Source organism: Amyelois transitella, chromosome 31 (assembly GCF_032362555.1).
Source record: "Amyelois transitella isolate CPQ chromosome 31, ilAmyTran1.1, whole genome shotgun sequence".
In the NCBI taxonomy this organism is placed as follows: Eukaryota; Metazoa; Arthropoda; class Insecta; order Lepidoptera; family Pyralidae; genus Amyelois; species Amyelois transitella.
This window is the reverse complement of record NC_083534.1, coordinates 4,195,950-4,217,157: the sequence shown is the minus strand read 5'-3', so window position 1 is coordinate 4,217,157 and position 21,208 is coordinate 4,195,950. Positions and strand designations below refer to the sequence as shown.

The 21,208-nt window shown below is 40.0% G+C and overlaps 1 protein-coding gene across 1 annotated transcript; it reads right to left on the bottom strand.

The window, feature by feature from the left end:
• Nucleotides 1-351: 351 nt before the first annotated feature.
• Nucleotides 352-14,738, bottom strand: LOC106138598 (translation initiation factor eIF-2B subunit beta; the record flags this gene model as incomplete). Its single annotated transcript, XM_060953100.1, has 10 exons — nt 352-1,170; nt 1,559-1,645; nt 2,605-2,696; nt 4,442-4,540; nt 5,577-5,672; nt 7,231-7,407; nt 8,493-8,609; nt 11,416-11,548; nt 14,024-14,110; nt 14,566-14,738. Coding segments are annotated over 10 exons (1,134 nt in total), but the record flags the coding sequence as incomplete, so codon positions are not given.
• Between the last annotated feature and the right edge of the window lie 6,470 nt (nt 14,739-21,208).

The following is a 21,208-nucleotide window of genomic DNA, read 5'->3' as shown; positions in this document are numbered from 1 at the left end:
ATAGTGTAAGTGAAGCAATAAAAATCTGCATGTTTATTTAAAAAAGAGTTATGTACTTTTGTATAATATAGGTACTATTATATTATGATGGGAATACATATTTTTGGACTTAAAATATTCTTTCATTTTATACCACTCTCTATTCTTATACAAAACTATATTGCATGTAAGTGGCATGCAATTACATGCCTAAAGCATTTTCAATAAACTGCTTAACACAAAACAAATTTCACCAAGGAAAATACTCTCTTTCCCATGGATGCCGAAAAAGCCTGTCACTATTTGAATCTCAATTCCATCAATAGGCCAAACATTTGAACATGACCTATCAGTATCAAGTTTGCTGGCTCTGTCTATCCCGCAAGGGATAGACATGATTACATGTTTGATGTATGTAAAAGGAAGCATGAAATAAAGAAAAAGATTATTATACAAAAATCATATTTATTACACACTTAGTAAATATTTACATTTGACAAATATGGCGGAATAAGATGTATGTTACATTTCTTGCAGAAAAAACAGTGTTCCCCGGCTGCCTCGCTATAGACGTGCAGATTTCAAAAGTCAGTCAAAGGAAAGTCTAATAAATTGGCATTTTCAGGTCAAGAGTACCCGAAATCGACGAGCTGATGCATGAAATGATTTTTGTTTAATTTTTTTTATTCTTCTTCTGCACTGACGCTTCGGAAGCGGCAGTAAACTTAGTTTTAAGTAATTCATTTGACGTCAACCAATGTTGTGAAACCAAAAGATATGACAATTGTTACGCGATATGAAGTACATATAATCACGTCTATATCCCTTGCGGGTTAGACAGAGCCAACAGTGTTAAAAAGACTGATAGGCCACGTTCAGCTATTTGGCTTAATTATAGAATTGAGATTCAAATAGCGACAGGTTGCTAGCCTATCGCCTAAAAAAAGAATCTCAAGTTTGTAAGCCTATCCCTTAGTCGCCTTTAACGACACCTATGAGAAAGAGATGGAGTGGTACTCTTCCTATAATAATGAAAAAAAAACTGAAAATTTTAATTTACATGCGCTACACAGTCCAGTCAGTATGTTCATGACATTTGATGACATTATACATGCCGTCTACAGCTGGTGATCGTTGGAATCGTACAATTCCGACAACAGCCTGTATATGTATGACGGGGAACTTCCGCCGCTGGAAAAAAAAACAAAAAGAGTGAAATAACATAACATAAAATCACGCCTCTTTCCCGGAGGGGTAGGCAGAGACTACCTCTTACTACCTAACAGTGAAATAAATTGTAATAAACAATCGTGTGGTTCTCGGCATTAATAAAAACAAAGAATTGAACCACTCCATCTCGTTCCCATGGATGTCGTTAAAGGCGACTAAGGAAGAGGCTTATAAACTTGGGATTCTTCTTTTAGGCGATGGCTTAGCAACCTGTCCCACTATTTGAATCTCAATTCTCTCACTAAGCCAAACAGCTGAACGTGGCCTATCAGTGTTTTCAAGACTGTTGGCACTGTCTATCCCGCAAGGGATATAGACGTGACAAATGTATGTATATATGTATACTTACAGGTTAGTGACAAACAGCGTGATATGGTCTGGCGGTACGAAGTCGTACAATGGCGCCACCACGTGTGCTTCTGACACGGCCAGAGCCCTGAAAAAAAAACCCTATACTTATAAAAAGAAGTATGCTAAAATTTCAGTTAACCAGTTTTGAAGGCACTGACCATATGTATGTATGTACATACATAACATCACGCCTCTTTCCCGGAGGGGTAGGCAGAGACCACATCTTTCCACTTGCCACGATCTCTGCACACTTCCTTCGCTTCATCCACATTCATAACTCGACCTGACCCTTTGCCAGGACGTCCTTAATTTGATCAAGATATAAGATAAGATATTCGTCTATCATAATCATAATACTGTTTTTAAAATTTAAGTTATCTTGTTTTGAAGGCTCTGACCGCTCTGTAAGGCGATGAAAACGTAATATATATGTCTTCTTCCTCCCGGCTTCAGTCCCGGTTGCATCCTCACCGCTCTGGAGAGGAGCCCGGGGTGCGCCTTTGACCATGGACCCTGAATCCTTTGACAAACGAAGCGACTCCCATCATTGAGCTAAGCGGCTGAGCGTGGCCTATCAGTCTTTTCAAGATTGGCTGTGCCTATCTTGGAAGGGATATAAACGTGCTTTGTATGAATAAAATCTTAACAAGTACTTATTAAAAATATTTTTTTTTTGGTAACCTCTTTTAATGTTAAACTCTGAAATACATACATACATGTATAATCACGTCTATATCCCTTGGGGGTTAGACATAGCCAACAGTCTTGAAAAGACAGATAGGGCATGCTCAGCTGCTTGATGCTCAATGATAGAATTAAGATTCAATTAGTGTCAGGTAGCCCATCGCCTTAATGAAGAATCCCAAGTTTGTAAGCCTATCTCTTAGTCGCCTTTTACGACATCCATGGGAATGGGAGTGGTCCTATTCTTTATTTTTATTGATGCCGGGAATCACACGGCAATATCTAATAATAAAAATCTTTGAAATATAGGTTTTGATATGTCAAAATTAACGTTTCACATTTTATTAACGGTAAACTCACCCGTAAGGGACCGCGGTGTGCGGGGTCGATAGCCAGTTGCAATGGTGCTGGTGGAGCGGCGATAATTTGTACAGCGGCGCTAACACCACAACCTGTTAATAAATAAATAAATATATACCTACGGGACAAATTACACAGATCAAGTCAGCCTCGAAGTAAGTTCGAGACTTGTGTTACGAAATACTAACTCAACGATGCTGTTTTTTATAATAAATACTTATATAGATAAACATCCAAGACCCAGGCCAATCAGAAAAAGTTCGTTTCTCATCATGCCTTGATCGGGATTCGAACTCGGGACCTCCGGTGTCACAGACAAGCGTACTACCGCTGCGCCACAGAGGCCGTCATTATCACCTGTACATCTATAGGTACTAACATTATAAAGTTGAAGAGTATGTTTGTTTGTTTGAACGCGCTAATCTCAGGAACTACTGGTTCGAATAGAAAAATTCTTTTTGCGTTGAATAGACCATTTATCGAGGAAGGCTTTAGGCTATATAACATCGCACTGCAACTAAAAGGAAAAAATAAATAACGGAGAATGTGAAAAAAAATCGGGGAAAATTATTCATCCTTGAGAGTATCACGTCTATATCCCTTGAGGGGTAGACAGAGCCAACAGAAAGATTGATAGTGCCACATTCAAAATAGATATTACAAACAAACAAACAAACAATTCCACGCGGACCAAGTCGGGGCGGGCACAGCTAGTTTATAACATAGGGGAACGTATACGCACGGGCACACTGTAGTAGCGCGCCGCGGCGGTAACAAACAAACAAACTATTCCACGCGGACCAAGTCGGGCGGGCACAGCTAGTTTATAACATAGGGAGACGTATACGCACCGGCACACTGTAGTAGCGCGCCGCGGCGGTAACAAACAAACAAACTATTCCACGCGGACCAAGTCGGGGCGGGCACAGCTAGTTTATAACATAGGGAGACGTATACGCACGGGCACACTGTAGTAGCGCGCCGCGGCGGTAACAAACAAACAAACAATTCCACGCGGACCAAGTCGGGGCGGGCACAGCTAGTTTATAACATAGGGAGACGTATACGCACGGGCACACTGTAGTAGCGCGCCGCGGCGGTAACAAACAAACAAACTATTCCACGCGGACCAAGTCGGGGCGGGCACAGCTAGTTTATAACATAGGGAGACGTATACGCACGGGCACACTGTAGTAGCGCGCCGCGGCGGTAACAAACAAACAAACTATTCCACGCGGACCAAGTCGGGGCGGGCACAGCTAGTTTATAACATAGGGGAACGTATACGCACGGGCACACTGTAGTAGCGCGCCGCGGCGGTAACAAACAAACAAACTATTCCACGCGGACCAAGTCGGGGCGGGCACAGCTAGTTTATAATGTAAAGAAACGTATACGCACGGGCACACTGTAGTAGCGCGCCGCGGCGGTAACAAACAAACAAACTATTCCACGCGGACCAAGTCGGGCGGGCACAGCTAGTTTATAATGTAAAGAAACGTATACGCACGGGCACACTGTAGTAGCGCGCCGCGGCGGTAACAAACAAACAAACTATTCCACGCGGACCAAGTCGGGCGGGCACAGCTAGTTTATAATGTAAAGAAACGTATACGCACGGGCACACTGTAGTAGCGCGCCGCGGCGGTAACAAACAAACAAACTATTCCACGCGGACCAAGTCGGGCGGGCACAGCTAGTTTATAATGTAAAGAAACGTATACGCACGGGCACACTGTAGTAGCGCGCCGCGGCGGTAACAAACAAACAAACTATTCCACGCGGACCAAGTCGGGCGGGCACAGCTAGTTTATAATGTAAAGAAACGTATACGCACGGGCACACTGTAGTAGCGCGCCGCGGCGGTGAGCGCGTGCAGCCCGGCCGCGCCCAGCGCCGCGCCGCCCGGCAGCACGGTGCGAACGGACACTAATACCTGCGTACAATGTATATTTGGAATAAACATATATATATATATACGAACGTATCTTGATCAAATTAAGGACGTCCTGGGTCAGGTCGAGAGTACCCGAAACCGTCGAGCTTGCATGAAGAGAGTTATGAATGTGGACGAAGCGAAGGAAGTACGCAGAGATCGTGGCAAGTGGAAAGAGGTAGTCTCTGCCTACCCCTCCGGGAAAAAGGCGTGATTTTATGTATGTATGTAGGTATGTATATATATATATACCTCGCAATGGATATAGAAGTGATTATATTTATGTACCTACGTAAAATACAAATACAATTTTTAAGTTCTTCAAATCTCTGTAGTTCTCTTAAGTTCTTCAAGGCATCAAAATCGGTCAAGTACTTTGGTTTTTTTTTAATTCACAAATTCGTATAACAATTAATGTGTTCGCGTTTAATTAAAATTAACCCTATACAATACGTTACCTACCTTATAATCAATAAGTGATACCTTGTATCCAATTTTGAAAATAAACCTACATACATACATAAAATCACGCCTCTTTCCCGGAGGGGTAGGCAGAGACAACCTCTTTCCACTTGCCACGATCTCTGCATACTTCCTTCGCTTCATCCACATTCATAACTCTCTTCATGCAAGCTCGGCGGTTTCGGGTAAGTACTCTTGACCTGACCCTTTGCCAGGACGTCCTTAATTTGATCAAGATACGTTCGTCTAGGTCTTCCCACTCCGAATTTCCCTCCACACTCTCCTTGTACATCTGCTTAGTCAACCTGCTTTCAACTTTATCCACACTAATAATAAAGAGGAAAGATTTGTATTTTTGTATGTTTGTGTGGAATAAACTCAAAAACTACTGGTCCGATTTTGATAAAATTTGGCACAGATATAGAATAGACCTTCAAAAGTGACATAGGCATAAATTTGTTTTTACTCTTTGTTTATTTCAATATAATATAAAACACAAAAATATGTCCACCCGTGCGAAGCCGGGGCCGGGCCGCTAGTTTTGAAAATAAATCTATTCTATTCTATTCGTCACCTTATTTACTCTGGGCATGACCGCGCAGACTGATGCGTTATCCACCACGGTCACGGCGACGCCGGATGACGCCAAACGCGACGCCATCGCGTGAGACTGCATGAAAAACAAAAAATTGAGGGCACATACATACATACATACATATAATCACGTCTATATCCCTTGCGGGGTAGACAGAGCCGACAGTCTTGTAAAGACTGATAGGCCACGTTCAGCTATTTGGCTTTGAGATAGAATTGAGATTCAAATAGTGACAGGTTGCTAGCCCATCGCCTAAAAAAGGATTCCCAAGTATGTAAGCCTATCCCTTAGTCGCCTTTTACGACATAATATAATAATAATTGAGGGTATGTTTGTCAAAATGTTGTTTCACACCGTCACGGCGACGCCGGACGACGCCAAATGTGACGCCATCGCGTGGGACTGCATGAAAATCAAAAAAATTGAAGGTATGTTTGTCAAAATGTTGTTTTACACCGTCACGGCGACGCCGAACGACGCCATATTTAAACTGTTTTCAACCATTATAACAATTGTGGATGTGTTGCTCAATTGTGTGTTTTTTTTACTCTTCATAATTTGTGAGAAGTTAGTGAGACTGCATGAAAATCAAAAAATTTAGGGTATGTTTGTCAAAATGTTGTTTTAATTACATGGTCACGGCGACGCCGGATGACGCCTAACGTGACGCCATCGCGGGAGACTGCCAGAAAAAAAATGTTAAAATTGTGGTCTAAGGTCAGTTTTTTTGTCTACGGTGAAGGTCGAGGTCAGCGGTCAATTTAAGGTCCAACCTCACAGTAAGAGCAAAATTCGAGTAAAGGTTGACCTTTACCTTAACCTTTACATTTTGTCCTTGAGATTAAGGTCAAAGGTCACACCAAGGTCAAAGGTCAAGTTTCAGATTAAAATGACCTCACCTGAGCCACATCGCTGCCCTCGGCCAATATCAGCCTGTACCTCCTCTGCGCCGCGTTCCTCAGAAACTTCTCGACGAGTCCGCTCGCACCGTACGTGAGTAGTAGTAGTTCGTCAGGGTCAATGTTAATGGTTTGTGGTCAAATGTTATTTACAAAAGGTAAAAAGACATAAGAGGTCAGAAGATTAAGATTGTGACCTAAGGTCAGTTTTTATGCCTACAGTGAAGGTCGAGGTCAAAGGTCAAGTTGAGGTCAAAGGTCAATTTAAAGTCAAACCTCACAGTGAGAGCGAAAATCGAGTATCCTTGAGATTAAGGTCAAAGGTCACACTAAGGTCAAAGATCAAGTTTCAGATCAAAATGACCCCTCACCTGAGCCACATCGCTGCCCTCGGCCAATATCAGCCGGTACCTCCTCTGCGCCGCGTTCCTCAGAAACTTCTCGACGAGTCCGCTCGCACCGTACGTGAGCAGTCGATCGTCAGGGTTAATGGTTTGTGGTCAAATGTTTTTTCCAAAAGGTAAAAAGACATAAGAGGTCAGAAGATTAAGATTGTGGTCTAAGGTCAGTTGTTGTGCCTACAGTGAAGGTCAAGGTCAAAGGTCAAGTTGAGGTCAAAGGTCAATTTAAGGTCAAGCCTCACAGTAAGAGCGAAAATAGAGTAAAGGTTGACCTTTACATTTTGTCCTTGAGATCAAGGTCAAAGGTCACACTAAGGTCAAAGGTCAACTCACCTGAGCCACATCGCTGCCCTCGGCCAATATCAGCCGGTACCTCCTCTGCGCCGCGTTCCTCAGAAACTTCTCGACGAGTCCGCTCGCACCGTACGTGAGCAGTAGCTCGTCCGCGTGAACATGCTCGCGAGCTTGCGAGCATATGGACGATTTGCTCGACTCCAGTTCGGCGCGCAGCTGTAAGTGTATAGATTCATTCATACATACACACATAAAATCACGCCTCTTTCCCGGTGGGGTGGGCAGAGACTACCTCTTTCCACTTGCCACGATCTCTGCACACTTCCTCCTATTCATTTATTCATTCATATAATCACGTCTTTATCCCTTGCGGGGTAGACGGAGCCTGCAATATTGAAAAACTGACAGGCCGTGTTCAGCTGTTTGGCTTAATGATGGAATTGAGATTCAAATAGTGACAGGTTGCTAGGCCATCGCCTATAAGAAGAATCCCAAGGTTTTAAGCCTATCCCTTAGTCGCCTTTTACGACATCCGTGGGAAAGAGATGGAGTGGTCCTATTCTTTTTTATATTGGTGCCGGGAAAAACACGGCGAAGTATTATAAATAGTTTTTTTTTTATTTATTTAATAATTAGTGAGTAGAGTCGTATAAGGCGATTAGGCGATAAAAGGCTAACAAACTTGGGATTCTTCTTGAAGGTGATGGGCTAGTAACCTCTCACTATTTGAATCTCTATACCTTCATTAAGCAAGCCATACAAATGAACGTGGCCTGTCAGTATTTTCGAGAATGCTAACCCTGTCTGCCCCGCGAGGTATACAGACGTGATTATATGTATATAGATGTCACTAGCTGTGTGTGCATGTGTGCTCCGTCTCTTTCCAGTGGATGTCGTAAAATGCGACTAAGGGTTATGCTTATAAACTTGCCATTCTTCCTTTAGCCGACGGGCTAGCAACTTGTCACTTTATATGAATCTCAATTCTGTCAGTAAGCCAAACAGCTGAACGTGGCCTATCAGTCTTTTTTATACTGTTGGCCCAGTCTACACCGTAAGGGATATAGACGTGATGATAGTTATATATTATGTAGAATACAATAGAACAGAACAGAACAGAATACATGACAATTATTAAGTGATAAATAAAACTTTATAAGACGACCGTGTAATGTATGAGTTTAAAAAGTTAGGTTAGGTTAGGTTAGGAGATGTTTGAAATGCACGATACTGAAAAAAAAAACAATTAAATTAAATTTGAACTTTACACAGACTAAGACTTGTAACACAGTCATACATACCTCTGCGATGTGGTCCCTCAGAGGCCCGCGGAGGTCAGCCCTCTCCCCTAGCGTGGCGCGCCGCGCAGGCGCAGCCAGCACCAACCGCTGCAGACTCTCCCCCAAGCTATCTCCAGTCTGAAACGGGACCATTATCCATTCCATATATACATACATACATATGGTAAACTATATAACTACTACTACTGTACTAACTATAAACTTGGGACTCTTCCTATAGGCGATGAGCTAGCAACCCGTGACTATTCGAATCTCAATTCAATCATTGACTTAATGACACTTTTCTTTCAAGACTTCTGTGTGAGGCTGGTTTTCTGAGATACAGGCATCTGCTTAGTTTAGACACCAGTCTCTCATATTCTTACCTATGTTATGTATTAACTACTTGATATTTGAGAGAAAATAAAAATATTTGATTTGATTTGATGCTACAACAAACCTGATTAGCGTGAGAGCTGTATGTGTATGTGTGTGTGTCTGTGAGTATGTGTATGTGTGTATGCTACAACAAACCTGATTAGCGTTTGAGCTGTATGTGTATGTGTGTGTGTCTGTGAGTATGTGTATGTGTGTATGCTACAACAAACCTGATTAGCGTGAGAGCTGTATGTGTATGTGTGTGTGTCTGTGTGTATGTGTATGTGTGTATGCTACAACAAACCTGATTAGCGTGAGAGCTGTATGTGTATGTGTGTATGTGTGTGTGTCTGTGAGTATGTGTATGTGTGTATGCTACAACAAACCTGATTAGCGTTTGAGCTGTATGTGTATGTGTGTGTGTCTGTGAGTATGTGTATGTGTGTATGCTACAACAAACCTGATTAGCGTGAGAGCTGTATGTGTATGTGTGTGTGTCTGTGTGTATGTGTATGTGTGTATGCTACAACAAACCTGATTAGCGTGAGAGCTGTATGTGTATGTGTGTATGTGTGTGTGTCTGTGAGTATGTGTATGTGTGTATGCTACAACAAACCTGATTAGCGTTTGAGCTGTATGTGTATGTGTGTGTGTCTATGAGTATGTGTATGTGTGTATGCTACAACAAACCTGATTAGCGTGAGAGCTGTATGTGTATGTGTGTGTGTCTGTGAGTATGTGTATGTGTGTATGCTACAACAAACCTGATTAGCGTGAGAGCTGTATGTGTATGTGTGTGTGTCTGTGAGTATGTGTATGTGTGTATGCTACAACAAACCTGATTAGCGTTTGAGCTGTATGTGTATGTGTGTGTGTCTGTGAGTATGTGTATGTGTGTATGCTACAACAAACCTGATTAGCGTGAGAGCTGTATGTGTATGTGTGTGTGTCTGTGAGTATGTGTATGTGTGTATGCTACAACAAACCTGATTAGCGTGAGAGCTGTATGTGTATGTGTGTATGTGTGTGTGTCTGTGAGTATGTGTATGTGTGTATGCTACAACAAACCTGATTAGCGTTTGAGCTGTATGTGTATGTGTGTGTGTCTATGAGTATGTGTATGTGTGTATGCTACAACAAACCTGATTAGCGTGAGAGCTGTATGTGTATGTGTGTGTGTCTGTGAGTATGTGTATGTGTGTATGCTACAACAAACCTGATTAGCGTGAGAGCTGTATGTGTATGTGTGTGTGTCTGTGAGTATGTGTATGTGTGTATGCTACAACAAACCTGATTAGCGTTTGAGCTGTATGTGTATGTGTGTGTGTCTATGAGTATGTGTATGTGTGTATGCTACAACAAACCTGATTAGCGTTTGAGCTGTATGTGTATGTGTGTGTGTCTGTGAGTATGTGTATGTGTGTATGCTACAACAAACCTGATTAGCGTGAGAGCTGTATATCTATGTGTATGTGTGTCTGTGTGTGTGTATGCTACAACAAACCTGATTAGCGTTTGAGCTGTATGTGTATGTGTGTGTGTCTGTGAGTATGTGTATGTGTGTATGCTACAACAAACTTGATTAGCGTGAGAGCTGTATGTGTATGTGTGTGTGTCTGTGTGTATGTGTATGTGTGTATGCTACAACAAACCTGATTAGCGTGAGAGCTGTATATCTATGTGTATGTGTGTCTGTGTGTGTGTATGCTACAACAAACCTGATTAGCGTTTGAGCTGTATGTGTATGTGTGTGTGTCTGTGTGTATGTGTATGTGTGTATGCTACAACAAACCTGATTAGCGTGAGAGCTGTATGTGTATGTGTGTGTGTCTGTGAGTATGTGTATGTGTGTATGCTACAACAAACCTGATTAGCGTGAGAGCTGTATATCTATGTGTATGTGTGTCTGTGTGTGTGTATGCTACAACAAACCTGATTAGCGTTTGAGCTGTATGTGTATGTGTGTGTGTCTGTGTGTATGTGTATGTGTGTATGCTACAACAAACCTGATTAGCGTGAGAGCTGTATGTGTATGTGTGTGTGTCTGTGAGTATGTGTATGTGTGTATGCTACAACAAACCTGATTAGCGTGAGAGCTGTATATCTATGTGTATGTGTGTCTGTGTGTGTGTATGCTACAACAAACCTGATTAGCGTTTGAGCTGTATGTGTATGTGTGTGTGTCTGTGAGTATGTGTATGTGTGTATGCTACAACAAACCTGATTAGCGTGAGAGCTGTATGTGTATGTGTGTGTGTATGTGTGTCTGTGTGTGTGTGTGTATGCTACAACAAACCTGATTAGCGTGGGAGCTGTATATCTATGTGTATGTGTGTCTGTGTGTGTGTATGCTACAACAAACCTGATTAGCGTGAGAGCTGTATGTGTATGTGTGTGTGTCTGTGAGTATGTGTATGTGTGTATGCTACAACAAACCTGATTAGCGTGAGAGCTGTATGTGTATGTGTCTGTATGTGTGTGTGTGTGTATGCTACAAAACTCTTCAAACCTGATTAGCGTGAGATCTGTATGTGTGTGTGTGTGAATGCTACAAAACTCTTCAAACCTGATTAGCGTGGGAGCTGTGCTCGTCCCGGATGGCCCTGAGCACGCGGCGGACCATGTTGGCCGCCACCAGCTCCTGGGGCAGGGCGCGGCACATCCTGTTACCGACCGCCCGTACAGCGCCACACAGCTCGCTGTATATAACATAAAAATAGGTAAAAAAACTTTTTAAGTTAAACGGTTTTATGTTAAACATACATTGCAATGTTTAATATAAATGTACTAAAAACCAAAAAATAATAAAATAGATACGTGATGATGGTGATGAAAAATAATATAATAGAGTCGTGGGAATTATAAACATATGCATAGACTAGACTAAAATAAAACCGTGGGGCACGTCAATTGTCTACAAATTATAGACTTAATGTGCGATAGAAGAATCGTTTAATTCGTCGTTAGGCAGTTGGCCCGCAGACGGTGCGCAAATTACTTACTATTTTGCTGGCTAGCGAGGAATCGTTTCACTGCTCGTAGTTTGTCTTTAATCGACAAAACTTATGATAAAAGTACTACTCGCTCAACATTATGAAACCCTAAAACTCGCTTAATCGAGCTTGCTTACTTGTTTCCACATTCTAGCCCTACTTATCACACGTCCATCGTTGTCGGTTGAACAACAGTAACATTACAAAACAAACATTTTAATCAACGATTGTAGACAATTGACGTGCCCCACGGTTTTATTTTAGTCTAGTCTATGCATATGTTTATAATTCCCACGACTGTATCTATTTTATTATTTTTTGGTTTTTAGTACATTTATATTAAACATTGCAATGTATGTTTAACATAAAACCGTTTAACTTAAAAAGTTTTTTTACCTATTTTTATTTTCTAGTTTTTAGTTGTAACGAATAAACTCAAAAACTACTGGACCGATTTGAATGAAATTTGGCACAGGGATAGACTTAACCTTCAGGAGTAACATAGGCTACATTTTATCCCACTGCTTAGATTTTAATTTTGAATAGTAAATTGTATTCTACTTGTTGAGACCTTTCATTTGATACCCATGTTGATGGGATTGATAAAACCTAAGTTATCCGCCATTTTGTAGAGGCCGCCATCTTGGATTTCAATTTTTTATAGTATATTGTATTCTGCTTGTTGAGCCCTTTCATTTGATACCCATATTGATGGGATTAATGAAACCTAAATTATCCGCCATTTTGTAACGGCGGCCATCTTGAATTTATAATGATAATGAATAAACATAATTATATTGTCACCAAAATCCAAAGTGTATACAAAATTTCAGATTAATCGGTTGACAGGAAGAGGGTGAAATTTGAATTACTAAATTTGACCCAAGAATAAAACAAACGGGGTGAGCTAAATAAAACCGTTTAAAAATAGATAGATAGATAGATAGATAATTCATTTATTTGATTTGCTACACACGATTTACAATTTCATATGTAATACAATTTACTAGGGTGTGAGTTGCAGCAACACAAAAAGGTCACAACTCAACGAATTTATTGCTGTAGAGCAATACGCTGATTTTCAGTTATGACCTAGGTGCTAGTGCAGGTCAATCTGCGCACGTAACAAAAAAATAAACATAAATAAACAAAGACTCGTGTCGTGACTTAAAGTTTCAATTGTATACATATGTGTGATAAATGTAGCCGCTTAATAAACAAAAGAGTACCCCTAAATATTTGAAAATTCAATACATGCCCCGGCATCGCTCGTGTAACGTTTATAAACCTTTTTCTAGTAATCATACATACACATATGTATCACGTGAAAACTAACGGTTCCATTTCGATGAAACTTGGTATAATTACACCTTATTATCCTGGGCATAAAATAGGATACTTTTTATCCTGGAAAAATACGAAAAAAAAATTCTTTATATTTCTGTTTATCCATAGACGATGTTTTGTAGAACCGCGAACACACGTTACGTTACCCGCAGTGAATTCAGCGCCGTAATTTGTAGCGCCGAAAGTCGGATTTGGCTTGAACCGTTTGCGGCACACGCGGGCCGCTACTAATTACTATGAAAAGAAAAACTTACTACAGAACGCGAGCTCAACAGCAGTAGCTCAATAGAGGGACCTCCTTAATTATTATAGGACTAGCCGTAATTGGGTCCAATAGATATTTATAAGTTGTTATTGTCAGAGTTACTCAAAATGGAGAAATAAACCATCCACGCGAAACCCACATCCGCGCGGAGGAAGTCGCGGGGAGAAGCTAGTAAAAAATAAAATAATGCGACGCTATCAGTCAAAAACAGCGAAAAACCTAAATTGCGCAAGCAAAGTTTCATGGATTGGAGCATATAATATACAACCTCCAACACAACATTGTGTGTCATGAGGTTTCCGAGGCGTCACTCCTAGCCTGGCTTCCCTTTGATTGTCATTTAAAATCGGCCTAGCAGGCTGTTGAGTTTCTACTTTCTAGTCACGTCTATATCCCTTGCCGGAGGTATACAGAGCCAACAATCTTGAAAAAAGGCCACATTCAAAGATTCTAAGCTCAATGACAGAATTGAGATTCAAATAGTGACAGGTTGCTAGACCATCACTCAAAAGAAGAATCCCAAGTTCATATGCCTATCCCTTGTTTTACACATTCGGAAAAATACTCACAAAGCTGTAGCATTTTGACAATCTCCAATAAGCTGTTCCAACAGGTTCACCGTCGACACGGCAGTGTTGTATGAACCTTGCAGTTTCCTGAAACCAAAATATGAAATTACTAGAGGCCGCCCGCGACTTCGTCCGCATGGAAACCCTATTGATCTCGCGGGAACACTGGGACCAAGAGTAGCCTATATGATGTTCTGGGTCTTCAGCTACCTACATACTAAATTTCACCGTAATCGGTTCAGTAGTTTTTGCGTGAAAAAGTCACAACATGCACAATGACATACTCACAAACTTTCGCATTTATAATACGTATTATAGGAGGATTTGATTCATTCAAGTGCTGTGTGGTTAACGGCACCATTAGAAAAAAGAATCGGACCACTCCATCTCTTTCCCATGGATGTCGTAAAAGGTGACTAAGTGATAGGCTATAACCTTGGGATTCTTCTTATAGGCGATGGGCTAGCAACCTGTCACTATTTGAATCTCAATCTCTATCGTTATGATTGTATTAAATTAACATAGCAATTGCCACGACTTACCCACTTCTTACATCAGACACGAATTTCACGACAACTTCATCGTATTTTGAGTCCAACTCCTTAGTTTTACCAGCTGATGGAGACATTTTGTGCGCAATGAAAAGGTAGCTAGAACCTTTAAAAACCAAGTTTAATTGTTTAGACAGGCAATTAGTTTTTAAGCTATTTTTAATTTACGAAAAAAATAAATAAGCTAGGAGGAAGAAACTCGTAAATGAAAACATAACCTAATTTGTTGAGTTGACTTGACATGTTATTTTCCCTTGTGTCAATTTCTATGGCATAGACACTAGCGCTCGCTAGCTTGATTTTGAGCTTGATCTGTGCCACGCCGAATAGAAGAAAAACAAAAGTCATTCGCTTGTCCGTCTTGTCACTTTCCCGTGCAGTGTACGTAACGTGATTTTGTAAACTTTCCTCTTAAAAATTATTTGTTTTATGCAAAATAAGTCTACGGCGCTCAATCTTGGTATATATCTCTGTAAGTACTATCTTATATTCATTTATCGAATCGCAAAATATCTCGAATTCATGTAACACGGTGACCGCGGTTCGTTACGTATAGCGATTTTTGGTTGAGGTCTAATTGTTACATTTAATTGACTAATCTTCTCGAATTACTGTTACATCTACGCCGTATAACGCAACGGACTTCAGTTCTGAATCATTTCTATAAGTTACTTGATACAAATTGTGTTATTTCGAAGTGTGTGCCTATCAAACCGGTTTGGACTTTGTATGATTTGTTTAGTGATGTTTGAACTGTAACATCGGTAATATTTACTTTTGTGATGTAGGTTATACTATTTAACGGCGAGTTTGCATGATAAGATTTATAAATGTGGCTGAAGAATGCAGTGTTTGTGGCAAATTAAAAAAAAAATAGTCTCTGCCTACCCCTCCGTGAATGAGGCGTGATTATTTTGTATGTTGAGTTACTATAAAATTCGGAAACTTTATTCTTGCTGAGCAGTAGCTGAGAGTCTCTTTACTCTCAGACTACTGGGTAATTAATTCCCTTACTGATAAAAACTTTGAAGTCCAATCTGTCATGTTCCAGTGAAGGTTCCTTTTAACCGACTTAAAAAAGGAGGTTCTCAATTACACAATATTTTTTTTTACATATAAGCCACATCTATTTCCCTTGTGGGATAGACAGAGCCAACAGTCTTGTAAACACTATTCAGCTTTTTTGGCTTAATGATAGAATTGAAAATAAATCTATTCTATGAGCCTATCCCTTAGTCGCCTTGTATGAGAGCCATGGGTAAGAGGAAAGATCCAATTTTTTTTTATTTGAGACAGAAAATACAGGCGCCTTTAAAAAAAAATACTACAGATAAATCACAAGTCACCTTAAGAATAGAATTGTATGACTGAAGATGAAAAGGTTACACTGATAAGAATGATAACGAGACGTACTTGAATAATCTGGATAACAGCGTGTCTGTAACACAATAGATATTAACATAACGTTGAACGGCATAAAATTAATTGGCATAACAATAATGCCTGGTTTCCGGCTAAGTGAAACAGGAAACATACATACATATGGTCACGTCTATATCCCTTGCGGGGTAGACAGAGCCACCAGTCTTGACAAGACTGAATGGCCACATTCAGCTATTTGGCTTAATGATAGAATTGAGATTCAAAAAGTGACAGGTTTCTAGCCCATTGCCTAAAAAGGAATCCCAAGTTTGTAAGCTTATCCCGTAGTCGCCTTTTACGACATCCATGGGAAAGAGACGGAGTGGTACTATTCTTTTTTGTATTGGTGCCGGGAACCACACGGCTTTGAAACAGGAAATTTTAAAGTATTTTTATATTTATTAGGGCACTTTGGACATGGGGTACTTTTCATTCCGGTATAAATTATGGTAAATAAAAGTACATAAATAAATAAATATATATGGGACAAATTTCACAGATTGAGTTAGCCTCAAAGTAAGTTCGAGACTTGTTTTACGAGGTACTAACTCAACGATACTATATTTTATAATAAATACTTATATAGATAAACATCCAAGACCCAGACCAATCTGAAAAAGTTCTATTCTCATCATGCCCTGGCCGAGATTCGAACAGGGGACCTCCGGTGTCACAGACAAGCGTACTACCGCTGCGCCACAGAGGCCGTCAAACATATGTAGTTCCTTATTTATATTTTTGTTTTTTATACGCTCGCTGTCATGCTATACTTATATTGTAAGTTTCTCAGTAAGTGAATTGTTAATTCTTTATGACTTTTTTTTTTCAGTTATAGCATGACCGGTCGGTGACCTTCAATGAGGAGCCGCATCCAGGCAAATCTGTCCCGTGGCATCGTAATGGGTGAGTGTTCTCTGTTTTTTTTTTAAATTTAATCCATGTCAAGAAATATTGTGTACAGTATGAACTTTTTTTTTTCTGATTGACCTGGCTCTTGGATGTTTATCTATATATAAGTATTTATTATAAAATATAGCATCGTTGAGTTAGTATCTCGTAACACAAGTCTTGAACTTACTTCGAGGCTAACTCAATCTGTGTAATTTGTCCCGTATATATATTTATAGTGACCACCTTGGGTGAATTCAATAAGACTGGGCCTTCTTCCAGGTATACCTTTTCTGAGGAGGCTGAATAGGGCTTCCCTCAGGATCCTCCGCCCGTTTCTTGTAAGACTATCCTTTGACCTTTATCCTATCCTATTATTGAAGTAGTTACATAACTTTGTGTAGTTTAGATAAAAAACGGGAGATGTTAGGAGTGCCCGTAATCTATGCTAATATTATAAAGCTGAAGAGTTTGTTTGTTTGAACGCGCTAATCTCAGGAACTGCTGGTTCGAATTAAAACAATTCTTTTTGCGTTGAATAGATCATTTATCGAGGAAGGCTTTAGGCTATTTAACATCACGCTGCAACTATAAGAACAATAAAAAACGGAGAAAATTATTCCTCCTTGAGCGCTTCAATGATGCCCAAAATAACTATTCCACGCGGACGAAGCCGCGGGCGCAGCTAGTTGTCGAATATGCATGAAAAGAGTAATGAGTGTGGAGGAAGCGGGAGAGGTCTGTAAGGATCATAGCAAGTGGAATTCCATATTCTCTGCCTACCCCAATGGGAGACAGGTGTGTTGTAATGAATATTTTTTTATGAAGTTACCTAATTAGTTAGTTATATATGTTTATTAATTATATTTATGCACACGCCATACCGCTCCAAAATTCATCTCTCCTCTCACGGGTCTACTGGAAGAGATTTCTTTTGAAATAAGTAGCACCTTGTACTAGAATTACTGTATTAAATGCTCCTGTAATTAATTTTGTATGAATAAATGTATATACATATACATTTAAACCTCAATTCTATCATTGAGCCAAATAGCTGAACGTGGCCATTCAGTCTTTTCAAGACTGTGGGCTCTGTCTAGCCCACAAGGCATATAGACGTGACCATATGTATGTATATAGATATATAGATATATATATATGGTCACGTCATACATATACATCAAATGTGTAAATTGACGTTCGGTGAAAATGCTGCAGTGTAGTTTGTTCCGCCGCTTCTTCTACACACGCGCTTTGGATGCGGCAGTAGTTTTGATTAGATTTGAGTGATGTGACGTCAATAAATTATACCTTGTGTCCAATATTGAAAATAAATCTATTCTATTCTATCAAATTAATTTCAACTGTTTTTTTTTATCTGTGATGTCAGTACATTTATTCTTTCGTGTATTCCAATGTCTTTACTTAATGTCGCATTACAAGTAACAACTTTGAGAACATGACCAAAACATGAGCATAGTCAATATTTTGATGTTAGTAGACGTCAACAGTCTTGTTTTCATTATGTTCGTGTAGTGCCGTGTGGTTCCCGGCACCAATACAAAAAAGAATAGGACCACTCCATGTCTTTCCCATGGATGTCGTAAAAGGCGACTAAGGGGTGGGCTTACAAACTCGGGATTCTTTTTTTAGGCGATGAGCTAGCAACCTGTCGCTATTTGAATCTCAATTTTATCAGCCAGCTGAACTTGGCCTTTCGGTCTTTTTGTGAGTCCGTCCAATATCTCTGAAGTCTACCCCGTAACGGATGAAGATGTGATTATATCTCTGTGTACCTACTTATAAATTGTTACATATGATCACGTCTTTATCCCTTACGGGGTAGACAGAGCCAACAGTCTTGAAAAGACTGACAGGCCACGTTCAGCTGTTTGGCTTAATGATAGAATTGAAATAGCAATAGGCGATGGGCTAGCAACCAGTCAGGTTGCTAGCCCATCGCCTAAAAGAAGAATCCTAAGTTTATAAGCCTATCCCTTAGTCGCCTTTTACGACATCCGTGGGAACGAGATGGAGTGGTCCTATTCTTTTTTTTTTTATTGGTGCGGGATAACACGGCATAAATTGTTACAATGTGTCATTATCAATTAGAGGTACTATAATTTGAATTTCCTTGAAAACTTGATTTGAGCTAGAGGTGTGTCCGTGACGTCACATGTTGCAAAATATTTGCTTTCCTATATCATATTCGTGTGAAAATATTTATTGTTAACCTATTTAAATAAGGAGGTGGTTCTCAATTAGACCGTTCTAGTAACAAACATCCGTACTGACATTCTGACATACAATTTTTCGCATTTATAATAATTAGTAGGATATAGTATCGTTGATTTACTATCTCGTGACACAAGTCTCGAACTTACTTCGAGGCTAACTCGATTACTGTAATGCATACATATGGTCACGTCTATATCCCTTGCGAGGTAGACAGAGCCACATTCAGCTATTTGGCTTAATGATAGAATTGAGGTTACTAGCCCATCGCCTAAAAGAAGAAACCCAAGTTTTTAAGCTTATCCCTTAGTCGCCTTTTACGAAATCCATGGGAAAGAGATGGAGTGGTCCTATTCTTTTTTGCTGCCGGGAGCCACACGGCATTCCTGTAATCATCCCCTATTTATTTATTTCTGGACCAAGATGGCGTCGGGGGTCTCGAAATTTTACACGGCATCACACGGCCTAGATTTTTGCTGGCGTGACGGCTAGAAATGTTATTGAAGTTCTAATCGGACGTTTTGTGTTTCTACAGCTATTAATAACTAGGTGATGACCCGCTACTTCGTACGCGTGAAATACATACATACATACATATGGTCACGTCTATTATCCCTTGCGGAGTAGACAGAGCCTGTAGGGGTAGCAGTCTTGAAAAGACTGAATGGCCACGTTCAGCTATTTGGCTTGACGATAGAATTGAGATTCAACTAGTGATAGGTTGCTAGCCCATCGCCTAAAAAAGAATCCCAAGTTTGTAAGCCTTTCCCTTAGTCGCCTTTTACGACATCCATGGGAAAGAGATGGAGTGGTCCTATTCTTTTTTGTATTGGTGCCGGGAACCACACGGCACGTAACGCGTGAAATAGTATAAACATTTAGTCATGTCTATATTCTTTGGGGGGTAGACAGAGACAACAGTCTAGAAAGGCCACGTTCAGCTGTATGGCTTCGTGATGGAATGCCTACCCCTACGGAAAAGATGTGTGTGATGTGTTTAACCCCTTACGCCCCAAAACCAAAGTTCATACGGACATTCTAGATTGAAATTAGCGTGGTCATGAAAAAGAAGTATTTTTTGTATTTTTTTATGTTTTTGAAAACGCGTTTCATTGTCTTTGAAACATGTTTTCACTAATAAGGTTAACACGGGCAAGGTCGACAATTATTCTTGAAATTTTTTACAAGAGAAAAAATATGTAAAAAAATGGCCAAGTCCAGTACCTAAAAATGCTGTTACGGTGCTTATGTTGAAAGAAAGTATTTTTTGGAAATAGTGGGGGCAAATAAGCTGACAATTCGACAGACTCAGCGGTAGTGCTTGTTCCTGAGATGGCATGGTCCAATCAATCAAACCAGATGTAGCGACATGCAAACTTGCTGAATTGCATTTTTATGTAGAGCGACACAGCGAGCACACCCGACACACCTTTAACATATTTTTTAAATTTAAAATTACTTAAAAATTATATAAATATTATATATAGAATTAAATAAATTCACTTGTACAATTTTTTTTTAATTTTGCTGTCGGGATATTAGACAGTCGTGGAATTAAACAATCCGCGAAAGGTACATTCAAGGAAATGGGCTTTAGGAACCGACGAACCGAGCTGAAGAGTTTGTTTGTTTGTTTGAACGCGCTAATCTCAGGAACTTTGATTCGAATCGATCATTTTTCGAGGAAGGCTTTAGGCTAAAAAGCATCACGCTGCAACTATTAGGAGCGAAGAAATAATGGAAAATTTGGAAAAAAAAACCGGGGATATTTATACACCCTTCAATGATGCCCAAAATTACTATTCCGCGCGGACGGAGTCGCGGGCACAGATTGTTCAGGTTATAAAAGATAGTTCTGTAATTTCTCAGCCTTGGGTAGGCACACTACCGAGTACGCTCGAAGGTTGTTTTTTTTTGTAGATTCTATTAATTAAAAAAAATTACTTGAAAATTGAGAATTGAAATTAATAAAATATACCTACTTTTGTATTTAATGACATCACCCACGTATTCTCATTGACGTCATTGAAAATATAATCTTTAGAATAAAAATAAAAAAATATATAAACCATACCTACTTGTTAGTTGC